This window comes from Notothenia rossii, assembly GCF_949606895.1.
Source record: "Notothenia rossii genome assembly, chromosome: 4".
NCBI classification, from domain to species: Eukaryota; Metazoa; Chordata; class Actinopteri; order Perciformes; family Nototheniidae; genus Notothenia; species Notothenia rossii.
The window spans coordinates 17,996,542-18,016,597 of NC_136902.1; the positions used below are offsets into that span (position 1 = coordinate 17,996,542).

At 38.5% G+C, this 20,056-nt stretch overlaps 2 protein-coding genes across 4 annotated transcripts in view; both read right to left on the reverse strand.

The window, feature by feature from the left end:
- plcg1 (phospholipase C, gamma 1) overlaps positions 1 to 17,304 on the reverse strand; it is a 35,159-nt gene extending 17,855 nt beyond the window's left edge. For 2 of the 3 annotated variants that reach the window (XM_079677186.1, XM_079677188.1), the window contains exons 1-12: positions 17,043 to 17,304; positions 15,505 to 15,788; positions 4,249 to 4,401; positions 3,424 to 3,517; positions 3,273 to 3,320; positions 2,624 to 2,708; positions 2,397 to 2,480; positions 2,007 to 2,029; positions 1,851 to 1,920; positions 1,663 to 1,764; positions 666 to 784; positions 57 to 142 (exon numbers count right to left, since the gene is read on the reverse strand). In XM_079677186.1, coding sequence (XP_079533312.1) covers positions 57 to 142; positions 666 to 784; positions 1,663 to 1,764; positions 1,851 to 1,920; positions 2,007 to 2,029; positions 2,397 to 2,480; positions 2,624 to 2,708; positions 3,273 to 3,320; positions 3,424 to 3,517; positions 4,249 to 4,401; positions 15,505 to 15,721 — 1,081 coding nt within the window. In that variant the 5' untranslated portion in view covers positions 15,722 to 15,788; positions 17,043 to 17,304. Of the gene's footprint in view, positions 1 to 56; positions 143 to 665; positions 785 to 1,662; positions 1,765 to 1,850; positions 1,921 to 2,006; positions 2,030 to 2,396; positions 2,481 to 2,623; positions 2,709 to 3,272; positions 3,321 to 3,423; positions 3,518 to 4,248; positions 4,402 to 15,504; positions 15,789 to 17,038 lie in introns of all 3 variants that reach the window. The other variant, XM_079677187.1, reaches the window with a different exon arrangement.
- Positions 17,305 to 18,804: 1,500 nt separating this feature from the next.
- The window catches only part of top1b (DNA topoisomerase Ib), a 15,885-nt gene continuing 14,633 nt past the window's right edge, over positions 18,805 to 20,056 (reverse strand). The window contains exon 18 of the mRNA XM_079673595.1: positions 18,805 to 19,989. Within this exon, the coding sequence (XP_079529721.1) occupies positions 19,812 to 19,989 (178 nt within the window). The 3' untranslated portion in view covers positions 18,805 to 19,811. The remainder of the gene's footprint in view (positions 19,990 to 20,056) is intronic.

The window sequence follows — 20,056 nt, forward strand, 5'->3', positions numbered from 1 at the left end:
AAGTGCAATGATTTACTGTACACAAAGTCTAGCATGTGGATGTCGTGTTTACGTACGTTCAATACAGCGGCAGCCCATTCTCAGACAGCGAGCGTACGCCTCCAGGGACGACTCACTGGAAAACTGGTCTCCCGTCAGGTAGCTAAAAATAATCATCTTACGTCAATGTTTGCAAACAAAAAACACACTCGCATTGAGCCAGTCTTTTAAAAAGGCCAGAAACACACACACTTTCTATAGTGGTGGCACAAACACATTGATACAGCTTTATCAAAAAGGCTCTCTTTCTTTGTTGACTGGAGTAAACACTTCTGACTCATTCAGTCGGTCAATTCAAACGTAATCAAAGGTTCATGGGAAGTTTTCATTCCGCTGCTCCAATGAGTATTGTTTCGCTCCTCGTACAGAAGGTCATCATTTGAACTGCCTTTCACACACTTTTCAATTGGAGGGAAAATACATTTTCCTGCTAAATAAACACCTGGGTGTCATTGTTGGACATGATTGTTGAATAATACACTTTTTTTCTGAAGTATGACGACAGTTTCAAGCCCTCTTTGGTAAGAGGTTCTCAGAGCTGATGCCAGACTACAGTATTGGAAGGCGTAATTACAACATTTTGAACTCGACATAATGAAATGTATGCATGAAAGCTCTATCCTTACGTGTTGTGTGAAGAGGAGATCCAGTATTGGGACAGGGGGTTGTTCATATTGTCAGGACACACTTGGTCCAGGGAGGAATCCCAGATGTTGTTCTCTTTGGAGAACAGGTATGTCAGGAGCTATACAGGAGAGAGGAGAGCAGTGAGAATTAGGCATATTCCAATGTGTGGACTCTAACAAACAAGCAGGCTCAAGCGATGTGTTTACAGGACTTCTGCAATGAACTAAGGTTGTCCAAATTCACAATTTATTAAGTCTGCAAAAGCCCAATGCTAACTTTCTTCAGACTTTCACAAAATGTGCTTGGAGAGCAAACTCCAGATTTCACTCTGAAGACTAGCTCTGTATAATTTCAATATGTGTGATCCAGCTTTGGACGATGCAGATAACTGAGCGTGTGTCTGCACCACACCTTTTCTAAATATTTGGCTTTGTGACGAGTTATAAGTTGTTTCATACATAAGTTTACACATACAGTTCTGACCATTTGGATTTGAAGTCAAATATGTTGGGACATTTGCCATCTTATCAAGACAAAAAAGAGCAGCAGATGTTTTTTACTTTACCCGGCTTCCTTAAGTGGACCACATTAAATAATAGTCTGCTTTATGTGTTATTCTTAATATGACCCATATCTATATCTCGATCTAATAGAACATAACCCCTGGCTAAGATAGTACCAACTCATGCAGGCTGGCTGGCAGCAGCTTCCTCTTCTCTTTACTCAATCATAGCTTTATGGTGACCACAAAAAGCATCCCCTCGCTTTCAGCAGAGCTCTCATGCGGCGCCGCAGTCAATAACCTTTTCTGTGTCTGTGTGGGAGGCGGTGCTTAAGGCCGAGATCATGACTATCCATGTCAATTTATGAGCATCCCCCCCCCACCCACGGCAATAACACAGGGGGGCATCGGAAACTCAAAAATGTTTTCCATTAGTAAGCAAGAGTGAGAAACAGAGGGAACAGAAAGTGGGAGAAGCTGTGATGCGTGTTTACCTCATCTTGGTGGAAATAAGGCTGCTCCACTTCTCTCAGGGGGTCTTTCAGGTAGCCGAACATGAACTCCTGAACTTTGCTGTTGTCTGCTGCCCACATTTCCTGGATTCACATACAAAACACACGTATTGGAGCAAGCAAATAAAAACAATCTGTGGTGGAATCTCAAAAGGACCCAGAGATATTACCTTTTGAGACTCCAGGAGGAAGCCCTGAAAGTCTTCGAGGGAGATCTTCTGTTCTGGTCTGTCAATGAACCTGGCAGAGAAAGCAATGGTTTGCATCAGTACAGATGTGTGTGTGACAACATAGAGATTAACTGTGTGTGTTTAGTTTTGATCTACCTCTGCATAAACGGGATCTCCATCTGAAAGAACGGGGCGAAAAAAAGGAAATTTCAGTTTTAGTCATGTAGATTGGCATCGATATCCGTTAGGGGGGCTGGGTTGTTAGTCACGGAGGGGGGGGGGGGGGGGAACTGAGGTCATCCATTTAATCCGACCCCAGCCAGCCAGCCAGCCTTCTCATCCATGTGAGTGTGTCCTAATGGCCTCCACCAGAGGGGTTTGGGGGGTTTTTCAACTGGTCCATATTGATCTCGCAGCCATTTGAGAAGAGACAGATGGAGTGGGGGAGTGGGGGGGGGGGAGGAAGGGTGCCTTGGCAGGGCATCAGATGGGGGGGGGTGAGAGTGCTGGGACAGAACTATCCGTGGAAACATAAAATGCACTTACGTTTTTCTGAGCATCAAACATGAGGCTGCGGTAGAGCTGAGCGAACTGGCTGAAGGACACGTCTCCATTTCTCAACTCAGAGTCCTAAAAAGACAGGCAGAGAAATGAGAGGGCGGGCAGAAAGACTGTTAACGACAAATCATAAATCTCTAACATCATAATTGAAGGGGGAAGTGGGTAGGGAGATGGAGTGGGAAGGTGGATTGTGATAAGCAGAAGGAGGTTACCGGAAGTTTCTCTCGGAGGAACCTCATGTTGGGCACCCTGTAGTTGACCTGGCTCAGCATGCTCTTTAGATCCTTACAGGATATCCTAAACACATCACATCACATCAATTAACAGGTTTTGTTGAGAAATCCAACACAAACATTAATACGCACGTAGAATAAGACTTCTAAAAGACCTGGTTTTGGTGAAGTCGTTTTTTTTTGTTTTTTGTTTTTTTTAAATCTACTACAAGCGGAAACCCTGCAAACACACACTGTTCGTGCTTTGTAAAATCTTGCCGGCTTGATTTTTTACTACACAGCCTGGAATTTTTGGCTAGAGGAGACAATAGCCCTACAGCGTAACAAAGGCTTGCTCTTTCACCAGGGATGTAACAGACAAACATTGCTGTACATCTCCATCCTCTGCAGTCTGTTTCCTGCTGCAGGAAGAGGTGCTGGTGTGCGGCTGAGGGGTTAGTTATTTCACTACACCTCAACAAAACTCTCTCTTAGACACCTACCAGCCCGGCGCAGATAGTCTGCCTGCTCAAGATGTTAAACTAGGAAAAGGACACACAACTGGTGCAGCAAACAAATTACGTCCATTTCCTGTGAGGCTGATCTGATTATCTCTTGAGGTTAAATCTTCTAAATTGAATTTGCTTACCTGTCTTCTCTGTTGCGATCAACGGCGTAGAACTGCTTACGTAACCATCTAAACATAAAAGAGAATTAAGAGGTTTAATGCATTGAACACAAAAAGGACATTAAATTATCTCATGGTGGTCACAGCTTGAGATGTGATGTGTTTTGGTTACCTCTCGATCTGGAGTGGTGTTGGAGATTTCAGTGTGTCGGCCACAAGCCAGTTTAAGCCCTTCACCCACATGGTCATCTCCTCATCTGACGTTGCTGAGGAAGAATCAACACTTGACTTAGAAATACTTTCTTTACTTCTCTTTTGGTTACCATTAACATATCTTAATGGGAAGGTTTTTTCTTTTCTGAATCAATGATCCTAACCAGAGGTTTTAAAGTGGAAGACTGTGCTTTTGTTCCAGGCTGCAACTACAGATCATCATTAATGAATCAGGTGATACTTTTCCTTATTACCTGTCTATGAAAGGCTAAATGCTATTACAAAGGGCTAAAGTGAAGTCTTCAACACACTTGTTTGTCTGACTGGCATACTAAAACATTTACAATTTAATTTAATGCTGTATACGAAAAATAAAATAGTAATTTGATAAGCTGGAACACGAGAATTTGGGGCATTTTGCATAAAAAAAAGACTGAAAAGATTAAGTGATTATCAAAGTTTTTGCAGATTTTTTTTTTTTTTGCCACTAATCCTTGGAGCTCTCACACTGTGCAAATTGTGAAGCCCTTTGAGGAAGGGTTGTGATTTACTGTTACAATATAATTTGATTTGACTTTATTGTTCATTAAAAGCAACATTAAGGATGTATTTAGTCATAAACACAAGTCTCACCATAACAAAAAACAGGTCCAGAAACAAAACACATTAAATCATACAACCTGTAAAATATGGGCAGTTTGTGGCTCAGGACCATATTAGCGGAAGTGTTCATGAATAGGATGGAAAGGGTAACTGAAAGTACGTAAGCCTTTGCTGTGCTTACCTGCCAGGCTGAGGGACTTAAGGCGGAACTCGGTGCCGTACAGGATGACGAAGCAGTGAGCCTGCTCCAGCCGCGTCGCAGAGTCCTCCACATAACGCTCAAAGTCCCGGGACTTCTGTCCAGGACGGATCTCCTTGATCTCTCGAATGTCAACTAGAGAGGCAGACACACACAGAAAGAAACAGTTGGAAAAAGACAGAACTTTCCCGTCATGAAATTATGGTTAAAATCACAATAATGGGAATATTCGGAACCTGTGACCCAAGATTTTCATTGCATGACTACACTGTAGCTGTGTTTAAAAGAATAAAACCTTCGAAACCTTTGATTTTAATAGGCTTCATTGTAAAATGTAAATAATGAAAATGATGTTCAATACGCTGAACTGTTAGACCCGATGAAACTGTTCCTATGTGTAAAACAGAACCCTAAATAACTGATTTGTTATGATTTGTCACAATCGGGAATTATTCATTTGGATGGCAGAAATTGGCAATGGAACCCTTTGATCATATCTTCACAAAAACATAAATAAAGTCCATAACTAATAATACTAAATTGCTTCAATCAGCACACTGTTAAATAATTTAATAACAAGTGATTTTGATTTGCCTCGAACAGTAACAGCATACAGACACACGGCGAGATTGAGTATCTAAAGGACCACCGACCACATGAAAAGCTGAAGTTACGACATAAACCACATTAAGGTAGACTTCCAGTAAAGACCTTCAGTCGAGAGACATTGTTGATATGGTTTTCAAATCAAGAGGATGAAGCTATTGACCCTAACTAAACCCCAGTGTGCAATTCACAAGTGAAATCAACCAAAACCACAGATTACTAATGCGAAAAACAAGAGATGAAACATTTTTAACAGCCTGGTCAGGTATCTACAATAGAGATCAAACACATCTCAAACATTTTGTATCTGGGTATGTGCGACTAAGAGTGCTTGCAATGCTTTAAATATTTTATAGTGCAAAGGGCACTTGACAAGGCATATAAAAGTGCTTTGCAACTTAACAACGCTTCCTTCAAAACTATACTCTATACAGTATATTTCCTTTACAGGGGATAAAGAAGCACTGCATAGTCCAAGACGTTGTTGTTATGGTTTATCTTTAGAAATTATGCAGGTGAAAAAAGAACCCGTTTCAGTTGCCTGTCTTGACGGCAGAAATATGCACTCAAACTTCACAAGAGCGTAGGCTATGAAGTAGCTCAACGGGTTTTATCAGCCATGTATTATAAAACAGTTTAAGACCTACAGCACGGAACACACACACACACACACACACACACACTCACTCCTGCTCCTCTTCCTGCCCCAGAACCACACATCCTGTGCTTTTGTCGCCTACACACCACATCTGTGCTCGTGTGTAGGTGATCATGTGCGTGTTATTTTCTCAAGCATTAGAAAGGAAATAAAATACACATAACTTTGCAAAGTTTCTAATCCTCCAATCGTTTATCATGTCAAACTGACTTCACCTGCCAGACGAGTGTTGCCGACAGGTTCAGGTGTTAGACAACACTTTGACATTTGAGTCAAAATATTTGGAGGCAGCCTCAGACAGATGCAGGAAATAAAGAGATAGCCAGAGGTGTATCCTTACCAAAGGAGATGAGAGGAGGTATCCTGCAACACACTTCCTCCTTACTCCATCCTGTCTTTCACACTTTTTATATCACTCCTTGCCAGGGCTGGGTTTTATCTTACATTGTCAGATATTACTGGCTATTCAATAGCTGATTTTCCGATTTATTACTTGGGAGCTTTTCACATGTTAAATGTCTAAACATATACAGACATACAAAAGAGTACAATAAATTATCTTGAGCTTTGACCGGTAAAATATGCTGAAGACCGGCAAATCTAAATCTCTCCGGTCAAAATGTCCCGTCAAAATAATTTCACTTTAGCACAATACCGCATCAGTTGCGCCACTTATGTGACAGACAAGAAGAGTATGTGACAGACAAGAATAGTCTATTCTAATGTCTAACATTTAATGTGGAGAAAGAGATGTCCTGTATTGGTTGATTGTGCGTTGATCTGTTGGTAATGCCTTGGGGTTCCGGTGGGCATGTAAACAAATGCATAATGCTGCGCTATACTTTGCGGCCTCACCCGGTTGCATAGCAACGCTTATTGTTTAGGTGTCTTGATGAGCAGGTAGTCCTATCATAATCTAGAACTAGCTAGATCTGATCGATATGGACATAAACGCGAAGTCTAATCTGACGGGAGAGAGAGATCAGCTGCTGCTGACGAGTCGACACGCAGCTCTGCATGATCACATGCAGCGGTGAGCGGACAAAACACCCTTCAGGTTAGAATATCACACGTAGCTATTTTAATTACCTCTCAAACTACCTAAACTAGTCATAGATTATGTTTAGTTTTACTGTCGGGTCACTGATTACTGGATCCGCGAGCTGCATGATACTGCAGTAGGGCCTGGCTCATTTCGTGGCATCTGCAGGCAGTGGCAAGTACTTCCGGCATCTGCCACAGAGGCCGCTACTCCGTGGTATCTGTGGCAAGTATATGCCACAGATGTGGTATCTGTGGCAAGTATATGCCACAGCCACAACTTGCCGTGGCAAGTAAATGCCACAACCATGCCAGTATATGCCACAACTTATATATGCCACAACTTGCCGTGACAAGTATATGCCACAACTTGCCGTGGCAAGTAAATGCCACAAGTTAAGAGTTAAGAGAAGGTTTACCATAGCTGCCACCCACCTTCCGTGGCAAATGCTGATATTTAAACCCGTATTTATCGCGTAAAATGTCGCTGTTTTGGCATGACTTTATCGGACTGATCTGTACACAAGACTGATGATCTGTTACTGATGGTCCGATCATATTTTTTAAAAAGATTAAACATATGTTCAGATTTTACTTGGAGAACGTGGTTTGTTAAAATAAATAAAACGTGCTATTTTTATGATAATACTCAAGATATATTATTAGTAAGTTGACATAAAGATCTAACATTGTTGACCAGAGGTGGGAAATAGGCTAACTTGTATACTCAAGTACTGTACTTGTGATTTAGAAATAGCCTAGTTGTACTTTAGTTGAGTATGTAAATGGTATGTTACGTAGTAGGCTACTTACCCCACTACAACTCAGAGGTAAATTGTGTAATTGTAGCCTACTCCCCTACATTTATTTAATACGCTACCTTTAGTTACTTACTACAGATTCTGATTAATGATGATACATATAATCAAGTCTTAAATCAGACTTTATAGTTACTCCTGGAGTAAATTCACAAGATACCCTACTACAGTATACAAAGTCATTAAAACTAGCTGCACCTTTACCAGCTTTGAGAACACTTTCATGATCAATCATTATAATGAAAACATGTAATATGCACTTTAAGTATATTGTTATGCTGATCATTTTGCGCTTTTACTTGAGTAACATTTTAATGCATGACTTTTACTTGTAACAGAGTATTCCAACATTTAGGTTGGCTACTTCTACTTTTACTTCACACTAGAACCACAAGGGGTCGCTGTATAGCCTACCTAAAACCACCAACGTGTCAAATGAACGAATGCATAGATTTTCAAGGTACAATGTTATTTTATTTATCATACTAGAACACAATGAGTGTTGCCACTACATCGCCGTGGCATGTGCCTTGGCATTTGTGGCATCTCCCACAGAGGAACTTACTCTGTGGCATCTGTGGCAAGTATATGCCACAGCCACAACTTGCCGTGGCAAGTAGGCTATATGCCACAACTTGCCGTGGCAAGTATATGCCACAACTTGCCGTGGCAAGTAAATGCCACAGATGCCACAACTTGCCGTGGCAAGCATATGCCACAACTTGCCGTGGCAAGTATATGCCACAACTTGCCGTGGCAAGTAAATGCCACAGATGCCACAACTTGCCGTGGCAAGCATATGCCACAACTTGCCGTGGCATTTGCGCATGCTGAACGGGAGTTGCCACAAGATGCCAGAGTTAAGAGAAGTTTTACGGTAGCTGCCACTCGCCTTCCGTGGCAAATGCTGATATTTAAACTCGTATTTATCGTGTAAAATGTCGCTGTTTAGGCATGACTTTATCGGACTGATCTGTACACAGGACTGATGTGCGATCTCTATTTTTCAAAAAGATAATAAATCATCATTTATATTCAATTTTACTTGGAATAGCCTACGTGGTTTGCTAAAATAAACAAACGTGCTATATCTATGATAGTATGCTAAACATAGGCCTATATTGTAATAAAAAAATAAATATTGGCAAGTGAGCGTTGCAACGCAAGCCCTTGGCAATTGTCGCTTCTTGAGGGGAGTTTCCACTGCTTGCTACGATAACCAGGTGTATTGTTACTAGTAAAGACAAATAATTAAAAATAAATATCTGTATTGACACAGCAACGTGTACAATGGTGTTATTAGACTTGGCTACAGACTTAGGGCAGCTGTAAATGATTGCAGTTGCCACTGCTAGTGAGATGCTAAGATTTATATTTTATAAATGAGGCAAAGGACAGTTATATTTGATTGTACACATGTATAAATGTGTTATTTTAAATCCAGGCATATGTACTTAATTTGTATTATTTGCGTTGTTAATAAACAGATTAATGTCATTGTATCTGTTTTGTTGTTTCATATTTTAATTCTGGTTGAACATTTTTATTTAAATGCTTCAGATTATTCTTATTAGATATTGATATCGGTGAATCCAAACAAACCATGTTATTCCGTTAAGACAATCATGACAGTATATTCAAAATCAAGACACAATGCATGCTTTTTTATCCATCCTTTTATTGCGTTTTGAAAGTGGTGAACAATTAACATGAAGAATGTTCTCTTAAGCATGATACTCCAAGCAATCCTCATTTAACCGTATAAAGTTGATTTAATATGTTGAGGCAAGAGGGTTACAATGTAATATAATTACACCCTTGTTAAAACTTTTTGTGTGCATCAGTAAAAAGGTTATATGTCATGCATGCAAATATCAAATCATTGTGTTGCTAATTAACATAAACAGATTTTGATATGATACGTTGTATTTAATTTATTTATCTAAAATGTTGAAATCTTTGCGTTACAGCAAATAATAATAATAAAAAGAAAGAGGAAATAATTTATACATTATTAGTAGATATTTATCTACAGAGTATCTAAAGAATAAACAATATAGCCTACTGAATATGTAAGAATACACTACAATAAACCATCTCACTAAAACCAATAGAAACATATATTTCTCTTTCTTAACCCTTTCATCCATGAATTATGAAAGCCTCACTCAGGATTTTTTTTACCAAGTGTTTTTATTGCTCTTGGGGCATGAAAAACAAGATTTTAACTTTAGTTTATTTTTATCTATTTTTTTCAAATTTAGAACATTTAAAAATACATTAAAAAAAATAATTTTAAGGATGATGTTTTCCTTATTAATAAGTCACAAATCACAAACTCAGTAAATGAACACTGACATAACAAAAACACAGAAAATGACCACTAGTTGTCATAAAGTAAAACAGTAACAATAGGAAATTACAGTCTTTTCAAGTGAATGTATATATTTATATATAAAACAAACAATAGAAGCACACTTACTGTCAAGTAGCCTATACCAACATTAACATAAGATAATCCTTATGTGTATTATGTATGATGGAAATCCATCAAGGGTGAAAGGATACATCATGTGCACAGCTATTGCTTATGGCAATGAAAATCGTATTGGTCCCGCCATGCGTTTTAGAAGGGGGATGATTTTAACCGTTTTTATTTCAGGGGGGATGCCATCCCCCCTCAACTCGAGTACCGACTATTATCATAAAAATAGCACGTTTATTTATTTTAACAAACCACGTTCTCCAATTAAAATCTATAGAACATATGTTTAATCTTTTTGAAAAATATGATCGGACCATCAGTAACAGATCATCAGTCTTGTGTACAGATCAGTCCGATAAAGTCATGCTAAAACAGCGACATTTTACGCGATAAATACGGGTTTAAATATCAGCATTTGCCACGGAAGGCGAGTGGCAGCTACCGTAAACCTTCTCTTAACTCTTAACTTGTGGCATTTACTTGCCACGGCAAGTTGTGGCATATAGCCTACATGCCACGGCAAGTTGTGGCATATATAAGTTGTGGCATATACTTGCCACGGCAAGTTGTGGCATGGTTGTGGCATATACTTGCCACGGCAAGTTGTGGCTGTGGCATATACTTGCCACAGATACCACATCTGTGGCATATACTTGCCACAGATACCACGGAGTAGCGGCCTCTGTGGCAGATGCCGGAAGTACTTGCCACTGCCCGCAGATGCCACGAAATGCGCTTGCTGTCTCTCTGATACTGACAGGCTGTCAGGAGAGAGAGAGAGAGAGAGAGCGCTCCGTTTATCCGTGTTATTATAAGTTACTGTACACTTTTGAATAATGTAGTTAATATACTATAATTAGTTTCTTTAATATCGAATCATATCAATTTGTTTTAAAGCTCAATAAATAACAAGGAAGATCTTTGACCGGAACTTTTCTCATTTTGTCCGGAATATTTCAACTTTAACGGACATGTTGACCAGCAAAAAAAATTCTAGCGGAAACTCTGGCTTAACCGTTGGTCATGTTCATTTATTTTTACTGTTTTGGTATTCTTTATTTGAGTCTTTAAATCAGGGAAAAATGTCAAAACCTTTCCAAATTCCAGTTTCCTAAATGTGAGCATTTTAAGGGACTTTGATGAATGCAAATGCAGACCACAATGTTCTTATTGCCTAAAAAAAGTTAACTTATTTACTAATATTTTTCACTTATTTTAATGCTTATCGTGTTAGTTTCACACAATTTAGATTTTAGTCTTACAATTAATTTAATTGTAGAAAATAGATAAACAGGTTAACCAATAATGAAAATAATCATTTGTTACAGCCATAGCTACTTTAAATGTTTAAACACAGAATATATAAAAAGCTTTACTGTATATTTTTTTAACATTAGACTAAAGCTGATAAAGACATTTGTATTGCAATTTTCATCGCCTGTGCAACCCAGCGCAAAATGTTTCAGTGTGTGTTCACACGTCAGCTGATCCATATCAGCTCCTTTGAAATCATGTCGGTAAAAGTTAGACAGAGGATTTCCCCCCCTGCCAAAAAAACATGGATTGTGTTCCCCTTCCAACACATTTCAAATGGAGCACGTCAGCTGTGGAACCACTCATGTTCTCCAGTCACAATCTGATCTTTACATCAATGTTTTCCTACAGATATAAACCATTTTAAAAGTACATTCTGATGCCTGCAGGCTAATATCTAACTAATTAGTCAATATATTTATCACAAAAACCTGGGCTGCCAGCCAAGTGTGTCATTTGGAAATGACATCGGACTTTCGTGGGAGGTATGGAAAGAGCAGCTTAGATGATAGCCTCAGAAATGACAGATGTGAGCCGGGAATTCAACCCACATTGACAATATTACAAGAAGGTAAATTAATTCATTACAATGTTAATTATTAAAGAAATGTCCAGGAAAAAGCTGACAACATTTAATATCTATTATTGTGAAATGCCAACGTTATAAATAACTATTCACAGAACTGGAATACAATTGTTCCGTTTACTGTAAAATCACTTGAAACTGTTACCTTAGAATATGTATCTATATAGTGAGCAGGGAGCAAAGAGGTATTTAATTGGCGAATCTGCAGACTATTGTCTCAATCAATCATTAAGTATATAGATTGTAAAACACTGGGGTAAAAGTTTTAATCCCGGTGTCACAGTCCACCGATTAGGGTTTACAACAATATGAAACAAAGATAAACAGTCAATACAACTGAGAAGTTCTAATTAACGTTTAGCCAATGATCACCAAATCAATTGATCGACTAATAGTCTCGTAATATAAAGCCATTCATCTTCAGAATGATCAACTATTACAGTTATATGAGAGAGGATATGCTACTGCGACATTAGCAGATCTGTTTTACAGGAGATGTAGCATGACTCAAAGCTGTGGGGGAAATCTGTTGTCTGTAATTTAGCTGTGCGAGTTGTTTGTTGGGTTCGTTCTGCAGGGGACACTCGGTGTGAGTCGGGGTCTAACAGAGCTCTGAGTGTGACTTGGAAATACAGACTGAGTTCTTATTCACTGCTTTTCCAGAGAAATGTTGTTGAAATGTGAACACAGAGCCACATTCAGACCCATACTCATCAACGACATGTTTCTGTAACATTATAAAAAGGTGCTCAACACAATTCAGGTTCTTGTCACGCACATTCACGAAGAACTGTTAACGTATTGTATACCATATAAACAACGTTCTCCTTGTCCTGTTTAAGATTGTTTGCATAATATATCAGGGTATTTGTCATTTTATATTCTTGTAACATATATGATGTGCTCAGCCTGACTTATTTTATTAAGGGCGATATTAAAGAAAAGAAAAAAAAAACACAAAAAAATCTTGATATGGATATCTTAGATGTGTTTTTTAAAGAACTACGAACGAGATACAAACTAAGTGGGACATTTTACAGAAGAAAAATCACCTCACAGAAGAAGAATATAGCTTTACGCCGAGAAGATATTTTGGATTTACTGTTATATAGCTAAATGTACTTAAGGCAAAATTCTTCATTTATGTAAAGCTATGTTGATCATCAAAATACCAGTACAGCTCATTAGACCTTGGACAATAAGAGAATTTCATGTTATGTTTACCATCTCATGGATCATCAAAATAAGCTTTAAAAAGGTCTTCCAATGGCACAAAACATACTGGACTGACTTTACCTTACAGTTAGCTGGGAACCAAATACTTTTTAAGCAGGACACATATCTCTTTTAGTGAAAACAACTATTTTGATTGAACAAATCGTAAAAACAATATCAACAGTGCGTCTGTTCTTTCTGCCTTGATCATTTCTTAATTTTTTTCAAAATAAATCACGCTATATTTTTCACTTCCCTACCGTAATATCAAGCTAGAAGGCTTTTTAAGTCACTCATGTCATGTGACGAGGTTAAAAAATGATCACCACCATTTTTCCTCAATTGACTTATTTTGAGTGCTCCTAATAATCACAGATACTATATCGTCCATCCCTCTGCATCATGGCCAAATACAAACAGAGTTATTCATCGGATAGCGACTTTGTGGCGTTAAACTTAAGCAGTGTTGACTTTCAACATCTGTCCAGGGACTACAGATCAAAAATAGCCTGTTGGCTAACTCTGGCGCATTCACAGAAATGTCAATCAATGTGCACTGTCCCTGTCAAATAAATAAATAAAAAATAGTGCTAGGCAGTGGAATCAGCTCCTGCAGTCTTTGTTTGACATGAAAACTATTTGTAAACATAAGAGGATCTGACGCTGTGGTGGGCTCCACGGAACAAGACGGGAGGTATCACTACCAGAGCAGCAAAGTTAATTATAGCTTGAGAGTGTAAAAACACAAGTGGAAGCTCATTCATAAAAAAAATCCCAGAAAAGATTGTTTTACAATCTACCTATTTATATAAATAGTTATCGCCGCAATAAACCACATTTAATTTTGTCTTAATATACATTATTTAATTTCATATTCTGTTCTTGTACATATCATATTCTATTTACATGTATATAGACTTCTTGCACTATTATTTATTATTGAATTGAATGAATGAATGAAGTAAAGTATGTGTCTGTTTACTGTCAGGAGGATGAAACAGCAAAAACATGTGTCACCATTCAAACATGATTCTGAGTCATGTGTGTTTTACTTTATTATCAGTAACATACACTGGAAAACAGAAGTTTGCTATGGTCCTCTGGGAATTCAGTGAATGTACAATAGACCTGTGTGATGTTTAACTACAGTCTTGCCAGCATCAAAACAAACAAACACTCACGTGCGGCATTATGTGGAGTTTGGTCGTGTTAAGTATCCAGCCTTTGTGTTTTATAACATGCAAACACTCCTAACACGTTTGTTATCACCAGTTATTCTGCAAGACCACATCCTGCTCTGTCAAGCCAGACACACATCTTATTGTGTCACAATATATACACAAGTTGAGTAAGATAGGCCAACATATGAGCAAAAAACAAGCAGAAAACATCTCAACAAATAAATAAATCTGCGTGGGACAACATGGAAAATCCACTTTGATTAAAAAACAAAAAGCTTCTCAGAATGTTGTATTTGGAAACGAACTAGAGAGCCGTTTCCACAGCTAATGTACATCACTCTCACACTGCCATCGATAAGGGGTAAGTACAGCGGGCCAACATGTTCTCCAATGATCACACACTTCCAGTAAAACCCTTCATATTCTATTTATGTACATTAATGAGCCGCATGGGCCAATTTCACCTCTCCAGTAGTATCAAATTGCAGCTATGAGCTCATGTGTGAGCAGAGAACATCATACCGCTGTGTGAAAAAAGAAAACGTTTTTTATGCTCTTTTTGCTGCATCCGGAGCAGAGTGCAGCTGTGCACAAGGCATCCTGCTACCGAGAGACAGACGACTTAACAACTCACTGAAGGCCTGCGTGTCCTCAGTATGACGGGCTGTTTGGTTGAAGATGAACCTGAATTTCAGATTCCTGGTAAACTACAGTATATTAATGTTAATGTAAAAAAAAGAGTTGCAGGATTTGTACTTTCTTCCTGTAGTCGACCCTGCATTTCTACCAGATATGTGATTTATCCACTGCTGGACAACAGCGGCATTTCCTCTCATGTCTGCCAAGATTCACAGCTGTGCTGTCAATATATTTTATAATCCTATGCTTTTAATTGGAATGGAATACTTTCAGGAGCTAATCAGAGTAATATTGTAATATAATCTTTCCTGTTTTAATAATAAACAATGGTGTTGTTGTGAGGCGGTGTGAATGACTTGTTTACCTTTTCCTTTCCACATTAACAATTCCCATTTCTTCAAATTTTACAGCATGTAAATAACTTGTGGTCGCAATTATTAATGCATTAAGTCAGAGAGTGATATTTAGTTTCACCAAGTCCTTTTGTTCTATGTAACATCATTCCCCATCATGTCGCCAGCACTAACCAGGTATTTTGTGTGCCATTCAAACAAGCTCACAACACTGTGTACTTTCCATATTCCTGAGTGTATGTAAACCAACCAGTTAAGGCATGAATACCTTCTCATTTATAAACAGCAGTCTGGAGCATGACTACCTGTTTGTGTGTATGTTTGTGTCTGCACACTACTCACCCTCTCCCTCTATTTTGTCCGTGCCACGAGTCCAGATAATAGTCCTGGTCTCCAGCTTGACTTGAAATGTCCGCCTCTCTGGCCGCTGGGACTTCTTAGAATAAAACAGTGTCAGTACTGTCCCGAGCTCCAGGTCTCGGTACAGGTTGTTCATCTCTGTGTCGTTGTCCATCCACGGGACGGGTCCGTTTGAAAAGAAGCCTGAGGTCCCCGCCATGTTCACTTCCCCCGTTTGTTGTCCGTTTCCTTTTAGAACAATCTGCTCAGTCCAGGCCTAGGGATACCTACAGCAGAAGAAGCGGAGGGGGGCGGGAGCATGAAACAACAATTCACAAGGGACCTCTCAGTAATTCACACACACATTATACGGCAGTATGGCCCGTCAGGGGGGCCCGTTTGAAATAATACTGGAAACTTCACCATACATATGCAGCACTTGTTTATGCACTTGCAGACAAGTTGTCAACAGTCTATGAGAGAAAACTGATTATTAGACATTTTAAATACATTTAATCTTCCTCTAAAAACATATTTTCTACAAATATTGTTTTTCTTCTACGCATATTTTGAAAGATATGTACAGTTGGCAATTAGAGGCATTAAGCCTGAAACATGTTCGTTCATAAAATCATATTCAACGCAAATAGCCTATATTGTGAGAGATCATTCAAGGCATTTCTGACAAAAAGATGACCATTAAAATACTGTAATACTATAAAATAGTTCGACATTACATAAATAAAGGTTTTAATCTAATTTTTGAATGAAAGTTTCACATTGTTTGTTTACATGAATATGAACGGATTTCAGGTTGTCATAATTGGGATCAAACTGAAAAACCCAGAGAAAATAAGAACATCATTTGGTAAATAAATAAGCATATAGAAAGCATCTCCTCAAGCTATGTAATCATTTTCTTTTAAAACGAAATAAAACTGTGAGTAAAGTAGGCCGATAACATTTCATAACATATAGGATGGTATTGATTTTAGGGTGGGTTATGCATAAGGTTACTCAACACTAAGTACAGTATTAAATCTCAAAAGAAACTGATCTATCATTAACAGTGATGTCAATACATGAGATGCAACATTAAAACATCACGCGAGAAAGGAGAAAACGTGTTGATTTAAGATGATTTAACTTTCTCTCCCATGATTGCACCTTTAATCCTACATTAGCAGCGGGAGGTTTAATCGAATTTAGACTGATTTCTAACACCAACAGGCCTGTAACCTGCTCCCGTCCGTCCCACAAGGAAAATAAAGTTTCCTTTTGGATTTAAGCAGCTTCACGTTACTGGGAATAAAGCTGTAGGCGAATGGCAGCTGAGAGTGGGATAATAAGAAGGCTATTTTCACAGCGTGGAAATGGGGCCGGTGTGAGCTAGCATTTCGCAGGGCCACAAGGAATTATCAGAGTGGGGTTTTTAAACCTGAAAAAAGGGGAGCAGGTAGCAGTAGCTATTCTGAAATGTTCCCCCTCTCTCTTTTCAGCTAAACTAGAAAACAACACGTCGGCTGCTGTGCTGTACCTACCGCCGCAATCTCGGCCCGACCGCACATCTCCTCTCACGCTCCCGTCGTTATTCTCCTTTTCCCCCCACACACCCCAGTTTTCCAAGATTAAATCATAGCTGGGCCCTGGAAAAGCGCTGCGGTCCCGACGACAACAATCCCCGTTTCCTCTTGTGCCCTCCAGCCGTCCATAGAGAGAGGCAGGCAGACAGCGAGGACCGTGGAGAGAATACGCAAGTTTGTCTGCTCTCAGATCCAGCTCTTCAGGCCCTTCCCCCCCCCAACCAGCCAACCAACCTGGCCAAAGTCAGAAACCAGGCATCCGCTGTGGATTTTCACAATAACAGTCGTATCGAGGAACTTGTTTAGCCTACTGTTGCTGTTGGAAGGAGAAAAATGAACCCTTTGCAGATTCTGATTCATGCATCATATCTTGTCTTATCTAAAAGAAGAATAAGTACTCAGATATTGTACTTAATTAAAAGTACCAAACTCTAGGAATACTCTTTTAAAAGTCATAGTACTGCATTCAAAATGTTACTCAAGTAAAAGTTCTAACGTATTGGCATACAATTTTAACTTAAGTACCAAAAGTAAAATTACTCACTATGCAGATTGGCCCATTTGAGTATAATATGAAATGTTTTGAGTATAATTATTGATGCATTAATTTGTTTTATCAAAGCTCGTAAAGGTGCAGCTATTTTTAAATACTTTGTATACTGCAGGGTGGCTTGTGTTACTCCAAGTCTTATTCAATTGTTGTTTATACTTCACTTTATTCGTCCAAATCTGCAAAGTAACTAAAGGTATAAAATAACTGCAGTGGAATAAAGATACACTTCTGATTTGATGTGGGGTAGAAGTACAAAGTAGCAAAGTAGCTTCTGATACACTTCCCAGATATACTTCTGATTTGTTGTGGGGTAAAAAGTAGCAAAAATATTTAAATACTCAAATGCAGTACAAGTATCTCAAAATGGTATTAAAGTACTGTACTTGAGTACACTTTGACTAACAAAAACAGTATTACGACTCTTGCTATCAGTATATGGTATATCATTTATTTTTGGCTTGGGTCATTTAAGTCTGGCGTTTGAGACAAGTTGAGTATTTCAATTTTCTGCTACCAAATACTTATACTCCACTTCATTACAAAGATGCAAATTGTACTTTTTACATCAGTATATTTGGAAAGCCCCTTTTTGACCCCTTTCCAAGAAGTATGTTAACTTTTGATATTTTCAATTTTTCTTGCTGGTGTTAATTATGTGCTTTTAATTTGGATCTTTTAATTTCATACAATTAGCTTACTTCCGGTAATCTTGCGTGTCATCCGTTGGCTTGACGCATCTCATGCCTTCAGTAGGAGAGCCTGTTGTCGGCCTCTTAAAGAAGCATACCTTCTGATACTGCTGATACTGTACTTCATAATAAACTCACTCCTCAACCTAACATCACAATATGTAAATTTAACAGGTAGCTTTGTAGCAAATACTGTAATTTAATGCAACAGCAGTACCACCAATACCAGCCAGTCATTGGTTTCGTTCTTTAAGTTATTACATTCATTTAGGGGATTACATTTTTTTCAATTTAATCGAGAAATACATTGTGAGACACGTCATTGTGAATTGGACTATGACCCCTGACTTGACTAATCACTATTGATTAGATCTTTAATGGGATTATGTTTCTCTCGGTTTCCCTTTGTACACTCACGAAACATTTTTCTGTTTCAATCCATTTAAATGTATAAAGGACAACACAAGGACAAAAAATACAAGGTTGATGTTTTATTCTGAAAACTACAAAGCCCAAACAGAATAAGCATCCAACCAATCGCTGTATGATAAATGATCAAATACCAAGAAATATTAATGAGAAAAGTTGTTATATCCATTCACATTTGGAAATTAACGAGGACACTGATAGACAAGCTGTGATTTATTTTGGCAAAATCCACATACCTCTTTAGAAAAGCGTCTCTGTCTCTTTTAGCTCTAGTACAAAAGACATGATCCTGTACTACAGCTGTTTCAAGTAACCAAGAGGAATGTCACCATTGTAAAACTGTGGAAACAGACACACACAAGTTGCATATAGGCAATGAAGAGCTTCTTTTGGACAATGCATACAGCGTACGTTTTAAAAAACACTGAATCATAGTTACTGAAAAAGGACAAAACATATGTACATCCCTGAAATAAACAGCTAAATTAAATTAAATGGAAAGTAAGATGACATTCTGTGTGCTAATAATTATATTATCATAGTGCTAGGGTTTCTATTCTTCACGCTGTCATCAGTATCTCCTTTTATTGTACCAATCTTTCACACGATTACATAAATTGAAATTCATCCTACTGTCTTTCATGTTGTCCCTCACAATCTCCCATACAAACATTTATTATTTCATTATTCTATGAGAATATAGAATGTCTCAATATTTCCGATGGCTTACAAATTTCAGTGCAGTCATGTCTGACAAAAGATAATACTAATGTGTTCATAGGGGTTTTATTATGGGCAGATATCTGCAGCTACATACACACTACTGTAATTTGTATGTGCTATTTGGCTTGGTCAAATGGTTGTGAAGTTATTTTCCTATATTCACAAACAAATCCATATATATACAGCACAATTATTAAACGGTGGTAGCAGCTACAACAAAGCCTCCTCCTTCACAGCCCTGCAGTAACCACACAGTGGAGTCATTTGACATCAATTACAAACCATCTCTACAATCAAAGGCATGTTAAAATAAGGTAAAAACATCAAGCATGTTTAAAACTCATAGTCTTTCTCAGCCATGTCAAGCGCCCACGCAAACTTCTCTCTCTGGGTTTTGTTGTAGATCTTCTCGATGGGAACGTCCCATTTCTTGCACCTTGAGAGGAGGGAAGACGGACCAGTTAAAGACAGAAAAGATATTGAGCTTATCCACTCACTGTCTGCAACACTGCTCATTAGTCAGTTTAAAAATCAATTAAGAAGTGACAGGGAGCCAGTTGTGACTACTCGGCCCATGT